Source organism: Phaenicophaeus curvirostris, chromosome 11 (genome assembly GCF_032191515.1).
Source record: "Phaenicophaeus curvirostris isolate KB17595 chromosome 11, BPBGC_Pcur_1.0, whole genome shotgun sequence".
In the NCBI taxonomy this organism is placed as follows: Eukaryota; Metazoa; Chordata; class Aves; order Cuculiformes; family Cuculidae; genus Phaenicophaeus; species Phaenicophaeus curvirostris.
Genome location: NC_091402.1, coordinates 9,494,228 through 9,510,000, shown reverse-complemented (window position 1 = coordinate 9,510,000; position 15,773 = coordinate 9,494,228). Strand labels below are relative to the sequence as shown.

General features: G+C 41.9%; 1 protein-coding gene across 7 annotated transcripts in view; it reads left to right on the top strand.

Annotated features, from left to right (window-relative positions):
- Positions 1–15,773, top strand: part of FOXP1 (forkhead box P1) — a 387,025-nt gene that overhangs the window by 351,109 nt on the left and 20,143 nt on the right. For 6 of the 7 annotated variants that reach the window (XM_069866021.1, XM_069866026.1, XM_069866023.1 and 3 more), the window contains 4 exons: positions 4,811–4,894; positions 13,487–13,688; positions 13,781–13,860; positions 14,508–14,609. In XM_069866021.1, coding sequence (XP_069722122.1) covers positions 4,811–4,894; positions 13,487–13,688; positions 13,781–13,860; positions 14,508–14,609 — 468 coding nt within the window. The remainder of the gene's footprint in view (positions 1–4,810; positions 4,895–13,486; positions 13,689–13,780; positions 13,861–14,507; positions 14,610–15,773) is intronic. The other variant, XM_069866025.1, reaches the window with a different exon arrangement.

The following is a 15,773-nucleotide window of genomic DNA, read 5'->3' as shown; positions in this document are numbered from 1 at the left end:
TGTTGTTTTAACAAGTTTCTCAGGAATTGGAAAAAAGAAAAAATCTGCATTCTTCCTGGTAAACTGTGACGTGAGATACCCTTCTACCAAGATGCAGTAATGTTCAAGCTGAAAGTAAATTGAGATTCTTCAGTTACAGTCAGCTTGAAATGCATTAATCCTGCTCTCCTGTATTTGCTGGGAATGGCTGTGCCTGGTACTACAGGACTATGCCCTGTGTTGACAGTCAGACAGGACAGAGATGATACTTGGTTGCCACCTCTCCATAAGCCCTTGACAATATTTTTGAAAGATTTATCAGCGGTGCAGTCTAATTGTTATAAGTGACTATTAGTTCCAGCTTCACACCCATTTAGCCTACACTCTTAGCTAAGAGTCACTGCATGGGAAGGCAGCATAAGGCCCCCAAGGCAAGAAGGTAATTTCAAAGTGGTGTGAGGGCCAAAAAGTCCTGGATTCATTTTTAACAGCCGTACTAGTCCAGTGGATAGGGTGAACTGGAGACTTAATTTAGACAGGAATGTTGATAGAATGAAGCCATCTGTGCATTAGCCAGCAAGGGTATAGGTGGAGGAGGAGGGTGATTCTGCTTCTGAAAGGCACCTGTGACTCGCCTCTTCTCCCTCTCCTTTCATCCTACATATGAGTCCTCTGATACTTCAAAAAAAAAAAAAAGAAAAAGATCCACCTAAATACATAGGAAGATTTGTTTTCCAGTGCCTAATTTGCCTGCCTGTGACCTGTTTTTGCACACAATCATAATACACCAACTGCCTGGCCCAAAAGCAGGGTTTTCAGGGATGTGGTCTGCTGTTTGCAGTGTGTTGTAGCAGGAACAGTTGGACTAAAACCATTGACCTGATGCTGCCGCAATGGAGCAGTTGCCATCAGTGGTGACAGCAAACCCTGTAGCCAGCTCTGAGCTAGGAGACAGGGGAGAGAACCCATAGCCTTTCCTACTGACCTGCAGTGCTCAGCACTGATGAGAGACTTTGCCTTCTGATGGAGTTGTGAAGTGCCACATGCGGTTCAGGGTCCAACACCATGGCAAGACCTAAACGCCACAGCATTTCATTCATGTACAGCCCCATCAAGAAAGGGTTAGAATTTAGCAGATTCTTTCCGTCTAAGGGATGCGCTTCAGCTTTTGAGTATGATGGACCCAAATGCAAGCCTTCCTTTTTTTCCTTTTGCTCTTACTTATTTTGCACACAATAGTTTCACCCATGCCATAGGCAGAGATAAGTGTAATATCTTTTAAAGAAAGCTATTTTTAAATGAACTTTTGCAATAAACAAGTCAGATCGGTTTTGTATTTGGTGGCAAATGCCCTTTCACAGAAATATCTTGAAGCTTTGATCTCTGCATTTCCATCACTAACAAAACACTACAGATAAGGTAGAGATCCTCTCATAATTTCCTTTGTTTAAACCATCTTGACATGATCATTTGTTGCCATAATAAAAATTGAGCTGCTGGGTAAAATAGTAGAGCAGGAACATATCCCTATCCTTAGCTAGTGCTTAGCTGGAATAGGGCATCCACTTTGCAGCGACACCTTTGAGTGGAAATACATTTCAGGACAGCAACAGAGCTATGATAAGTTTAAAAAAATATCTCCTAATGGGAGAGCATGAAGACATCTGGCCATTTTCAGTGCTTGGGCCTGTTTCCCTACTACATCCACTGACACTTGTAAAAAGTGAGTCCTAAACCTTTCTAGAGCACAGCCTAACTAGCATCTATTGGGAGAAAAGAGGCTAGATCTTGGTTGCCTCTTGCATTGCCCATGTCTGGCTTCCTTCTCCTTTGTCCTTGGTCTGTCCGAAATCCTGCTGCTGAAGTCATTTCCCCTTCCTGTTGATGTTGTGGCCATGTTGCTAATGTTGAATGCCCTCACTGGCTTTGCATTTTCACATTCTTGCTCCTTGCCATTATTTTCTGTCCAGTTTTCATCCTGTGCAGTTTCTTCATCATCTGTGCTAATGCCGTCTCTCTTGCTTCTTGGTTGCCAGAGTCCCATGCTGTCCCTGTGCCTCGAGCCCCTCCTGCCTGGGCTGCACTTTCTATACCTTCCCTCTCCTGCCTTTCCTACCTGTGTAGTTTTAGGATTTAACCTCTCTGAGGCAAGGCACGTGTCTTGGTGTCCAGGTTTGCAAAGCATGTACCTTGCTCTGGATGTGTTTTCTGTTGAACCATGGTTAGGCACCTACATCATGGTCATACCCCACCGAGGAGAGGGAAACCTCACAAAATTGGGCTTATCACGAAGAGTTAGGTGGCCGTCTGAAAGCTCTCACCAAATGGAGGAATAAAGAACAGAGCTTCAGACAGGACTGTATTATAGTCCTCAGCCCCCCTGTACAGAGCAGATCCTTTCATACACAGCAGAACAGGCCTTGTCCATGAACACTACCAAGAGCATTTTCCAGCAAGTCTACTAATAATCCCCCTTTCTTTACCGTCTGCACTCCAGTGAGTGCCACCAGCTGAGCAAGCCCTCATGGCTTCTTTTGCATGACCCCACTGACCGGCGGGGCTGCTAGTGACATTCTAGTTTTATATCACTACTGCTTCCTGACCTAAGGGAAAAACAGTTTAAAGAAATTCCTCAGATTTTTTTACTTCTCTTCAGTGCTTTGAAACTGAGAGACCTCTATTTTTCATAATTTAAACTCCTGCCTAACTGGGTGAGTGTTTGAATTCCTAGACTATGACAAAATGCTAGCGTGTGTCTGCCTGAAATGTCGAGAGGATCTTTAATAACCTCCATCCACCAGAAATGGTGTTAAAAGCATTGCTAAGATGATGAGGGAAAACACTGCAAACAAGGACCCCGGCCGTTTGGAGGGAGTGCACCGCTGCGCTGAGCTGGGGGGCCCAGAGGAAGCGCCGCAGGGTGTGCCCTGTGCTGCCCGGGTGCCTTTCCCTCCTGCCCCCGTGCTGGTACAGGCAGGAAACTTTCAGGTGCCTGATTTCTGTTTATTTTGGCTAGGAGATGTTGTTCTTCTGCAGTAGTCCACAGACCAAAATTTAATGTGGAGATGACCCCGCCAAGCAGCCCGTATGCCCAGCAATGGCTACAAACAAGAGGTTATACAGCAGAGCTACACTGAGAGTGCGGCTGTTTCTCGGTTTTAAATTGTTTTGTGTGGAGCACGGCGGCCAAGGGGTGAGACCTCTCCTTTCTCTGAAGAGGTCCTCAGAGGCCTCTCAGAGGGAGAAGTTTCTACTGCAGCGTGACGATAAGAGCCCGTCGCTGCCCTTTGGCTTTTCTGTGAAGTCTGGCTCAGATCTGGTGATGAGATTTCAGGAGATCTGTTGTACGTGTCAGGTTTTCTCTCTTGCCATTGAGGTTTTTCACCAAGAAAAGATCAGCCATTTGAAAAGCCAGTGATTTTGCTTTTGCACTTCCAGAGCACACAGAGGTGACACCATTTTTTCCTTTATTTAATTCCTGTCTTGGAAACCCATGTGCCAAGGTTTATCCTGTCATGATACCTTCCTGGCACGGTCAGAAACCCCTCGCCTCATGAAGTAGAAATTACTCTTGGCTGTGTGGTTATGAATGGGGATTTATGACCGTCTCCTTTTATATACACTTAGCCCAGCTTTACTGCTACAAACAGATGACAGTGATAAGGTGGGCAGGTTGTTTAAACTTCTGCTGGAATGTGAGCACAGTTCTCCTCTTGGCACCAGGAATCTGGCTTGGCTAAAGCAAAAACTCAGCTCTGCAAAAATTGTCATTTGAAAGAAATTAATCCAAGTCCTGCTGGAAACAGGAGCCTTTATGTTGAGCTTGTAGATTAGTAACACCCTTTTTTCATTAGTATTGTTTCATAGTATCTTTCCAGTGTATTTTTCTTTTGAAGAGCAGTGAGCAAAAGCCCTATTCAAAAAATTTATATACATTTATTTACATACAAAAAATTTATTGATTTATTGCTTCCAAAAATAATGATAGGTAGTGTCTGTCCAGTGCATTGAAAAGCACTTGGGCTGTCCTGCCCAAGGATGCCCATAATGTGATCCCTAGATAGCAGCTGTGGCCTAGTGCAGATCTCAGCCTGAAAATAAAAGAGACATGCAGAGGAGGATCTTTGCCCCAACGTGATGTGACCAGTGAGAGAGGGCAAAAGCATTGGTCTTGTGGTGTTGTGTGCCCTGCTGCCCTCAGACAACTGACAGTGCTGCTCCTGCCCCACACTCAGGGTGCCCCTGCTCAGGTTCCCAGTCTCACTGCCCATGGTGACACGCCAAGGGGCTGCGCCACCTTCTCATGTAAAAGCAAAGAGCTTTCTAGAGCCAAGGCTGCCTGCCGTGCCCTGCACAGCTGCCTCATGTGGTTTAACCACCTCTGTCTCTGTGCTTGCTGCACATGCCACAAAACCTGCACGTGACAGAAAAGCCACAGCCCATTTGTGCTCATTGTTTTCTGGTCTGAAAGGAGGCAAACACATCTCAGAGTCACTGTCTCACTTGCTTTCTGCTGCATCTCCTGAGCTGGAGTGGGGCTGCTTAATAAACATGATTCACTGTTGTCTTTTAGCTGTCAGGGCTAGAGTGAAGCTCATGGTGCCAGCAGGTCTAGCTCTTCTCACTTGAGGGCTAATGCGTTTTGCTTTGGGAGATAGTGACACCCAGCACCACGCATTAGCTTTACCTCACAAATAGACCATATACAATTTCCAAACTGCTCAGCAATAAAACTCTTCTGTCTCATGCCTCAGTGCCAGCTGTTTAATTAGGAATTAGCAGAGGCTTGGTTTTATTTGTAGGAGTAACAGGATTTTTTTCCCCTTTTCAGCTTGCAAAAGATAAAGAGCGCCTGCAAGCCATGATGACACACCTGCATGTGAAGTCAACTGAACCAAAAGCCACCCCTCAGCCCGTAAGTACCAAACTGTGCCAAAAGCAAACAAAACCTCACAACAAGCCTCTTTTTCCTGTTCCCCACCTGAGCGTGTGATACAAAACATCGCCTGCTTTGGAGCCAGTCGTTGTGAAGTCGTGATGCAAAGTGCTGCTTTGTAGGAGGCACCACCACAGGCACACGAGTTTTGTCGTTCTCCTCTCTTCGTGGAGTTTGAAAGAAATTTTGCTCTACAGCTGATGCATTGGGCCTTTTTCTGGCCTCAGTTACTAGCGTGTAAGTTGCTTTGCATCAGTCTGACTTGCTTGAAATCTTAGGAAGTGTTAGGAAGGAGATGTAATTGAATTATATTTAAGAATATTTATTTTGCTTTCTCCATGTCTGACAGACATTTACAGTAGTAGAGACTCTAGCTGCACATTTTGATGATAATCGTGGTTACCCAGTATCAGGTTTACACTGTTGAAACTGAGAAGGGAAACCTCTGCCCCAGATTGCCCTTTAAAAAAGGGGGTGGCTTTGCAGCCCACAGCGACTCCTGTGTACCCCAAAGCTAGGAAAATCCACCATCTTGTTCCCTGACCAAAATGACTCCCCTTCAGTTGTTGTGTTCTCCTAACCTCTTAATGCTGAAAATGTTCCTCAGAGCTTCCAGTGATTATTCAAAATGGAGAGAGTGCTTTGCTTCTTGATTTTTAAGATTTGTAAGATTTAAAGGTACACTGGCTTTATTTGATTTTGCTTTGAGTCATTGTGTGAAAATTAATTGAGCGTTGACAATCTATAGTTAGTACTAGCAATTTTAATCAATATGCAATGATGCAGCATAATGACAAAGTATTGGTTTATCTGTTTTGACTGATTTTTTTTCTATAAATAAAGCAAACACACACCCATATATGTGTGATTTATGGTGATAGAAATAAAAAGGAGTCAGACTATTAACCCAGCAAATACGGTAGCCTGCCAGGATACAGTTGGTAGACAAAATTAATGTCTGAAACAGAACACATTACAGAGATAGAGAACATAAAATCATTAAACACTTTGCGCACCCATTTTTACTAGAAAAGGATTTCTTCAGTTTCCATGTAGTTGGAAATAAATGGCTGCAGAGGTGCATAGGGAGGCTACTAGACAGAAAATTGCAGGCTATCCAGCAGCACCGGAGCAGATGCAAAGTCAATGGGAAATTTCGGTGTCTTCTTGGAGAGAGTTGAGTGGTAGGTATAAACCCTTCCATTTAAGCTGTTGAGATGCTGAAAATTGCTTGATCCGGTGGATACCGGCCCTCTAGAGTAGAAACTACTCAGTGTCTATAAAAAGAGCATTCTTCAAGTTCCTCACATCCATCTCAGCCTGAATGCAAATGCTTCAGCACATTGTTGGCAAAGTATGTAGACCCAACAGAATGGGGAGGAGGTTTGGTTTCTATAGCTCTTACTGGATTAAAAATTAAAACAGCGGAATAATCTGGGAGTCTCAAAGCACTCTGTCTTGAGGCCTTTCATAACAGCGGTGCCCCTCAGGAGGAAGGATTAAAAACTAAAGGGAGGAAATCATAAGAAGGCGAGCAGCTTTTGGCAAGGCAACTCGTGATCGATGCTCAGCCACGGAGGGCAGGAAGCTTGCGCGGGTGTTGTAGGCTATGGAGATACTAGCTGGTGTCCCCATGAAGATTAGTGTTAACAGCTAATAAACAGGGAAAAGCAGCAGGGAAAAAAAAAATGAAAAAAAAAGTGAATGCAGGGGGAAAAGGGCTGTCTTGATTAGTATTAAAAATGTTTTACATTCTGGAAAATTATAGCTTTGTTGGGGACCTCCTACTAAATTTATTTTTAACTGCTCTATTGAAAATTCTGTACCACTAGTCAACATTATCTCTCAGTTGCTCAGCACAGTGTTTCTTTATTAAAAGAAATAGGCATGAATATTTTTGACTGAAAAATTAATAGCTTTTGAATTCATACACAGCAGGTTTTCTTTTGCAAAGAAGTCCAATATCGCTGCACAGCACTTCTATAACCATTTATTTAGAGTCCAAGTCAAACCTTTGACAGCTAGAGCAGTGTTACAAGCCAACATAAAGAACTCCAAGATGTAAACCAACAATAGGCAGTCTGTGTGAGGTTTGCCATTGTCAAATACATAGATTGTTTGGATTAGTTTATGTAAATGTACTGTTGTATTACCCTTTGGAAAAAAAAAGATCACATTTGTGTATGAAAAGTGGTTTCGTTCACAGGCAGCATTATAAATTCCTTATCCTTTAACTTACATGTTAGAAGTAAAAATTGGTGCCTGACAGGCCTATATTGTGTGGCACTCTGTTGTTGGATTGAAACTGCCTTCTTTTCATTTATTGAAATATAGAAAAATTTATTATAGATACCATCTGATAAATCAGAAATTATTAAAATATGTATAGGTGAAGCATTTGAAAATTAATTATAAAACGTAGAAGTATAGTGTTTTGCATAAATTGTGCTTTCCTAGTGAAAAAAATACACAGGCGCTGCATAGACTGTGCTAGACCCTAGTCCTTTTAACTCAGTGGGATAGGACTTTGGTAAAAAGATCTGATGACCGTTATTGCAATGCAAAGTATTCTTTACATCCAGTAATTATTTTTTTTCCCAACATAACTAATGCAAGGTGTATGTTAGAATTAATATATTATGGTACATCAGAGATTTTTAAAGGGAAGAGCGGCTGCGAATCCAAACATAGCAGTGGATTGGGATTTAAAATCGCAGTTTTTTCACAACTGAGGAAATGTTTTCATTCTGCTTAAAGGCTCTTAATGTTTTTTTTTTTAAACTATTCTGTCACTGGTAGGTGAAATTGGTGACTGGGCAGCTGCGTTAACCATGTGCCTTTTGTAATCCACACTGACCATTGGGATTGTCTTTGCCTTTTGGGCTCCAGGCAGTAGCAAAGTGGGTTGTTAGTTTTGATGAGCTGGACCACAGCTAGGTTCTTAGTGGTTGTACATCACCCGTTCAAAACTCACCCAGCTTCAGGGAAAGGTTGCTTGTCCAGTCTAGCCGTGTCCTTCCATCACATCCCCACCTTCAGGAGGATGTAGCTCCTTACAGTAATTTTGACCTTGGGAAGGGTGATGGAGTGGCCCGTGTGTGTCATTATGCCAGTCCACCAAGACATCTGTTCAGTAAAGCTCTTTAGTCCTGTTAAAACCAGTGGGATTTAAGCACGTTCTTATGTAGTGCAGTGGTGGCCTAAATCCTTGGCAGATACATACATACGCAGGGAGGTCACTGTTAATGTCTGGTGTACTGCAAAAGGCAGCTTTTCCCATGCTCTCCAGGAGCTGCTGGGCAGACAGGAGTGAGAGCTGGGAGAGCACTCAGTGCCACCTTTAAAAATGTCCCAGCTGATAATTAAAATGCCCAGTGGTGTAGCACTTGAAAAGAAAATGGAAGTATCTTGCAACTTAACACTTGGAGCAGGCAAAGTTTTTCTTGTTACTGTTACATGTGTTGTTTTGGTGAGACTAAAGGGTCTGGATAAAGTGAGAACAAAGCTGTCTGAAGGAATATGCTGTGACATTTTTGTAAGGTGATTTTTTTCAAGATTGAAAAAAAAACTAAATCCACAACACATAAGCCAGAAAAACAGTTTCTCAAGAGTTTTCATCCTGGTTTTGCTATTAAGATGCCTTCCCTTACATGCTACTTTCATTGGAGTTAGTGATCAGCATAATAGGGTGAAATAGAAATGTGAGGTTTTTTGGAGGATTAACTTATGACAAAGTTCATAGGAAGGGAAGGAAAAGGAAAAAGCATCAGCCAACAAGTAATTCTACATACTAGGTAATATAACTGTCTTTTAAAAATAGACAGAAAACTTTTGAAGAAACTTTTGGCACTTCGGATAAAATGCACTGTTAGATATCCCTTCTTTAATGTATTTTTTTACAGTAATCATAGCAGTTGCAATTGTTTTGAAATACTGTTTTTAGCAACTGTAATAACAAAGCATTAAAAAAAATAGTCTTTTAACTGTTGAGGTAATGACTGAGCAGTTTAGCTGCTGTAGCCGTACTTTATAGTTTGAAAAAATAACGATATGCAGCAATAAAGAGAGATTCTCAAGCACAACAAAAGCTGTTTTTATATACTGGTTTTCATTAAGTCTCACTCCTCAGCTTCAGTTTCCTTAGTATTCCTGCCAATAACAACACCTGCTAAGTGATTGCTGCCTGCCAGGCTCTGCGTCTAATACACTAATATGTCCAGGCTGGAATGGGAGAGGAAGACACAGCAGTTAACGAAGTTTTAGGCCCAGCATTAGCTTTCTCTCCCAGCCTCGGTGTCAAGAAAGGGAGTCTGTGCTCCAGAGCAGTCCCAGGAACTCAGTGCAGATAAATCCTCAGCCCCAGTTGTGAAAAGAGCAGCAGCATCCATTGCAGAGGAGTCACTGCCCTGCTGCAGTGGGTATGGCCCCACCATGATGCTTAAGAAAATGTATATATTTTTTTTCTTTTTAAAAAGTTTCAGGGGCTTTTTTTAAGTGCAGCCACTGTTGTCATGTAAAGTGTTTACATGGAAAGAAATCAGACTGAGCCCTAATGGGACAGCCACTTACTGGAAATCTTATTTTGCAGGATGAAGGAGAGGGTTACCTCTCTGCCTTGTTTATATCTAAATTAAAAAAAGAAAATGACTCAGTCTTCACCTTTAATAGGAAGACATGGCTAGTTCTTGAAATGGGAGGTTAATAATAAAATCCTAAGCTGGATATTGAATACTGAAACAATTATGGCATTTATGATTAACTTAAAACAGTATGTGGAACTGCTTTCAAAAACATCAAACCGAAGCACCCAGCAAGGTTCAGTGATTGAATTTACACAATTTTAGGACCTAAAACTTATGAGGTTTGGTGTATTTTCTGTTGGTTTTCTTCTTCCTTCTTGTTTTTTTGGGGTTTTGTTGTTTCGGGGGTTTTTTTAAGGCTGGAGGAAGTCCTCCCTCCCCCTACCGCATGTACAAACATTACAAAAACATTTAACTCTTTTGTGCAAGGGCCATACTCTCCGATGTACTTGGAGAGCACCCCGTGTAGTGCCTTACTGCAGTACAAGAGTTCTTGCTCATTAAAGCGCTACCTCTGTGCCTTAGGGTCCCTCCCCTCTGAGATCAGTGGTACCTCATCCAAAAAATTACAGTATGTGGCAAACAGGCTGTGTATAAAATACCCGTGCAAACAACTTTTCTAATCATAGTAACTTGCCTTTAAATAGAAAATACAAACAAGGAGAAACCGTGTCGAGTTTCCATCAGGAAAAGAAACCCTTCTAGCCCAATCCCTCCCTGATCTTTGCCCTGCACAGTAATCCACGGCCGGTTTCACCTTTCTAACTGACGCCAATATTAAGATTTAATAGTTTACAATTCAGATTAATATTTCAAGATGGCAACAAAACCAACACCATTCATAATTTGTTATTCTGCTCTAATTCACAGCTGATTTTTCAGCCTTTGCACTATAGATGCAACAAAGAAAGCAGCAGTGAAAGTCTGTGGAAGGAGCACAGCCCTCTCCTTCCTTACCCTAGCTTGTGTTCTGGTAACAGCACCGGCAGATACCAGAACCTGGCTGGAAGAAGAGAGAGTGTCATCAACACGGGAAAAGGAAAAACTTCACTAGCGATCGACAAGGTCGTGTTTCATTAACTTGATGGTTCAGGCTCACAAACGGTCGTCGGAGGTGAAATGCAGCAGACTCGCTGCGTTCCAGCTTTTTGTTCTCTCCTTCCTCACAGACTGCAGTCATGTTTAATTTGGAAACTGGGCTCCTTTGGCAAATTAGCAATTAGAACAATTTTGTGGGAATATGTATATGTGTCATTAGTTTTCCTGCAAATTAATAGCGAGAGCAGAGGTCAGGCAGAAATTTTCCACTTGACTGCAGCTCCTCTGTTGAGATTTGGCACTTTGTTTTGGAACGGCCACAGCTGCTCAAAGCCACAGTCTTCCTTTAGGAACTGTCTTTTAATTAGTTTACCTCATAGCCATTATTACAAATATTACTGCCTCCCCTCCTTGAAATAAAATTACTGTTTCTACAAAATATTCCGGTGACATCTTGCACCACTGCACATTGATGGTGGGGTCACTCGGATGCAGCGTTTAATCATTAGATCACCTCCATAAGCATCTCCTAATTAGAGTCCTTACAATACAATTTTATCTGGTAATTAGCTGAGATTGGCTGCTTCCTCTGTAGCTTATTAGTGGCAGCCCAGCAGTGGGTGTGAATCACAGTGTCATTTGTCAAGCCTGTTAAAGCCCCCCTCCCCGCTTTGCTCGTCCTTTTCTGTGTTTATTCCTAGTTGCTACCTACGCTGAAAAGCCTAAAGAAATTTAACTCGATTCACATTCTTTAAGCAGGGAACACTGACCTTTGTGGATCCTTTCTCACAGTTTCCTAGTAGAAACAGATTAAATGTTAAGTTTTTACACACTGAAAAAGGAAGGGGACTCTTTTGAAATGGAGTAGTTGGAGCTGTAATGATGAAGCATGAGCAGTGATCTTTCCAACAGGAGGCCCTGGCTGCCGAGCCGGTGCTAGAGACGGGCACTTAAAATTGATGCAGATTTGCTCGCAGTTATTGGACTGTTAAAATGTCCATTTAGAAACTGAGATAAAATACAGTAGATTTAATTTCATGGTGAGACCTGTCAGTTGCACTATTATTATCATCACTGGTCCTTTTATCATATGTAATAGATGGATAACAGGGAGACGTTACGATATACATGTCCCTAATCAGTGTCCTTAAATCATGCCAGTCAACAAATGGACGGGGCTCTCGGCAGCACGTGGCGACAGCGCCCAGCGCCACGGGGGTTTGAACTGGCACGCTCGCCTCCAGGTTGCATTTAGCGCTTCACACCGGTGTGGGAGTCTCTGGGAAATCAATACCCATATTTCACCGCCCTTTTGCAATCCCTTGCAGGGTTCGCACTCTCCAACTCACCACAGAGTGTTAAATATCTCCGTCTGGATGGCAAACCATCCTTAGTGAGCACCTGCACAGAAGGATTGGTGTTTGCAGGGCTGCTGCTCGCTGGCTCCCTTTGTGGGAGCAGTGCTTGAGCTGCTGGGGCTGGGACATGGTCACCAGGCGGTTGTGGCCCGGCTTCCCTCTGCTCGCTCCATCTCACTGTCGGGAGGGAAAAGCAATCACCATTTATCTGTCGCTCAGCTGCGCCCTTTCTGTGGGCAATGGGGGTTTTGTGTTGGTATCCTTTCTGTAATAGTAGAGCCCTTTATTTTCCACTACCTTTGTTTTGGATAAATCCTATTATTTTTGTGAAGAAACATTATTTGTGGCTATTAACTCATACGAGAGATGTTAATAGGAGTTTTCTTATCTAGTTGCTTTCATATGAGGAAAATTAATACAGCACCTTATGGATAAACATGAGATGTTTGGGGCCATAGCTGAGTAGTAAGTCTTGCTTTCATCTGAAAAGGTTTAATGTCCAGGAAAAAGGAATTTTAATCATAAGCAAAAGTTGTAAAATTCTGGGCCTGTTAAATTCAGTAGGAATTTTGCTACTGACTTCAATGGGGTCAGTATTTTGCCAATATTATTTGCAAAACCGCCTAAGGGAAGGAAATGTGGAAGTAGTCAACGAGCCCTTTTCTCGGTCGTCTTTTCTGATGTTGTAGTTAAGAGATCGGATTGTTTGTTTAAAATACTTCAGCAGGAGTGACCTGTTGAGATGGAGCATCGTCTTTCAAAGGGTGTTCTAGGGCAAAAAGAAAGGGTCGAGGAGGAATGTGGATGCTAGTTATATAAATAGGGTTGTGTATCGAAAACACTTGAGTTGGAGCTGGGTTTGATACACAATCCCAGAGGCAGTTGTGTTTTACAGCCTGCTGTGGCAAGCTGCCATTTGTCTGGGGCTGCGCCTTGTGCAGGTAACGCCGATGCCTTCTGTCCTAGGAGAAAAAAAGGGAGTGGTGCCACTTCTGCTGGGCTGAATGCTTCCAGTATTTCATGCAGTGTGATTAATTAAATTATTCCAGTGTTAACCTACTCTGGGCTTTGCTTTTAAAATGAATGAACAGGGAAGGGGAAAAAAGAAAGCCCTAATACTGAAGAGAGAGATTGCATTTCTCCTCAGTACGTCTCTAGGAAAGTCTTCCCTTTTATTTTAAGCCTTATGCCTTCAATGAAATATCCAAGAAGCCTGATTAGAAGCCATGCATAATGATGGCATGGAAATAAGAGATGTGTGGGGTTTAGACTGTGAAACAATGGGACTAAAATAAAATATTAACAGTATGTACTATGCAAGATCTTGTTTTAAGGTTTAGGTAAAAATCCACTATTTTTAGTCTGGCAGCAGGCTACATTATTCTTTTTGTAAATCTATTCAGAAATGCATGTATTTATTTCCCAATACTTGCTCCTAATGGAGATGTTAGAACAGCACTTTGTGCTGAAGCAAGCGCTCGGACCGTGTTGTCTGCTTCAAACTGAGGAAGAGCCCGTTATCGAGAATTTTGTCTGCGGCCCTTAATTTGCTAGAAATGCTGTTTGAAACAAAATCCTTGTCCTTCCCTCCGCAGCTGAATCTGGTATCAAGTGTCACGCTTTCCAAGACTGCATCCGAGGCGTCTCCACAAAGCTTACCTCATACTCCCACCACCCCGACTGCGCCCATCACTCCCGTCACACAGGGACCGTCGGTCATCACTACCACGAGCATGCACAACGTTGGACCCATCCGGAGGCGGTACTCGGATAAATACAATGTCCCCATTTCTTCAGGTAAAGGGGTTCTGGCGGCGCAGCCTCTTCGGTCGGGTGGCTTGCTGTTTCCTGCAGGCTGTGATGATAACAGAACAACTACTTTTATTTAGCAGATATTGCCCAGAACCAAGAATTTTATAAGAATGCAGAAGTTAGACCACCATTCACATATGCATCTTTAATTAGACAGGTAAGCTGAGCCAAACGCACACATTTGGATTAGAAAAAAAAATCTCCCTATATGTGCACACTCTGGATTAAATAGATTTTCAAACCTTTGGTATGTAAGCATGCTCAAATGCTCAAACCTTTACTATAAGGGTTTTTAGAACTGCAATATATAACATAATTGCTTTTGATTAAGTATTACAATACGATGTGATTATTAGGAAATTCATTTCACACAACAGTGAAAATGAGCCTGTTTAAAGATGGCAAGTCAATTATCACAAGCTACAGTAATCTCTGATCCCTAGAATTAATCTGAGCTCTAAATAATTACTGAGCTTTAATCAGCTAGTGAAATGTTTTGCATTTCTCTTTGATTCTGCTTTATGAATGACTAATAAATTAATATTTCTGTAAGGAAACAGAAATAAAAACTCAAAACAATTAGATAATTCCATTTTGAATTTTGCCATTGAACTGTTAAATACAGCCATTAATCTTAGTTCATATTGTGAAAACCCTCCTTTGGATTTTTTGCTCTAAATCTCTTCTTTCTTTCTTTCTTTCCTTCTTCCTTTCTTTCCTTTTTATATTTGGTAAAGTAAAAATGCGAGCGTATTTTGTGCTGGGGTGCTTCTAACTGATCTTTCAATTGCTTTGCTTCACAAGGCCATCCTCGAATCTCCAGAAAAACAGCTAACACTAAATGAAATCTACAACTGGTTCACGCGAATGTTTGCTTACTTCAGACGCAACGCAGCGACGTGGAAGGTAAGCCTCAGCCTGCCTGTGCCTCTTGCCTTTGATATCTGACATGTACAGAATAGACATTGCTGATGACATAACAAATTGTACCGACATGTGGACATGAAAATTTAGATCGGCAGTTTTGACATGCACTGGGTGCCTTATCTGCAGGAACAATTTGATATTTGGCAGAAAAATTCTTCTGCCTTTGAAAACCACTAATTGAATCCCCCTTATTGGCTTTTATGTTCTGTGATTATGCCACAAGTTCATCTGTGTGGTTGCTGCTAGCAGTGAAACTCAAGCCCTTCAGCTGGAACGTATTAGGAGAAAAAAAAAAAAGGAGGTAAAGTTATTGTGTCAGTAGGAGATACACTGTTTGTCTTTCTAGTTATGCACACTGTAATCACCACAACCACGTTTTTTCTAGGATCTATAAATCAGTGGATTTCTTTCCTCTATCAATTGACTTTTAACTACACATACAGATCTGTGATGGACAACGTTTTTTTTCAAATTGTGCACCAGAAGCTATTGAACATAATAGATGAGAAACAACCCCCGCAACAAGAAATGTGTTTAACAAGAAATAAACTTGTTGTTTGGCACTTTAATTTCGTACCACAACTGTTTCAGATTTTTTTAGATAAGAGATCCAGGGCATTAATTTTGTTTTGTGTTTTAGGGGACCACTCCTTCCCTTATATACAGTATTATAGTAGCCACACTGGCTTCTGAAGCTAGTGCAATTACAAATGAATGAATCAAATAACAAGATCTTGTATTGCTATAAAAATTGCACCTCTGGTGCATGAGCCTCTCTTAATCTAGACTACTCTGTTGCTCTCAAACAGCTTCAATTGACCAGGTAGGATGACTGTGTCCCATACATGCTGTTTTATTAGCTCCTTCTGGTTTTCCTGTCTCAGCCTGCATTTAGAATTAATTCCTTCAGAGAATGGAGCTGAAAATAATCCTTGGAAGTTAGTTTGGTTTTTAGCAGCATATTTTGCTTTTAATTCAAATCCCAGCACGATTTAGTACATTTTAAATCTTGGTCTAGAAACTCTTAGGTTCAGGAAAAGTCTCTGTGATTGCTGCTTTGATTCTTCCCTGCAGTTGGAAAACATGAGCAGTATTTCACTTTGCAGCTTCCTTACTATCCAGAAAGGAAATTAACTTTCCCTG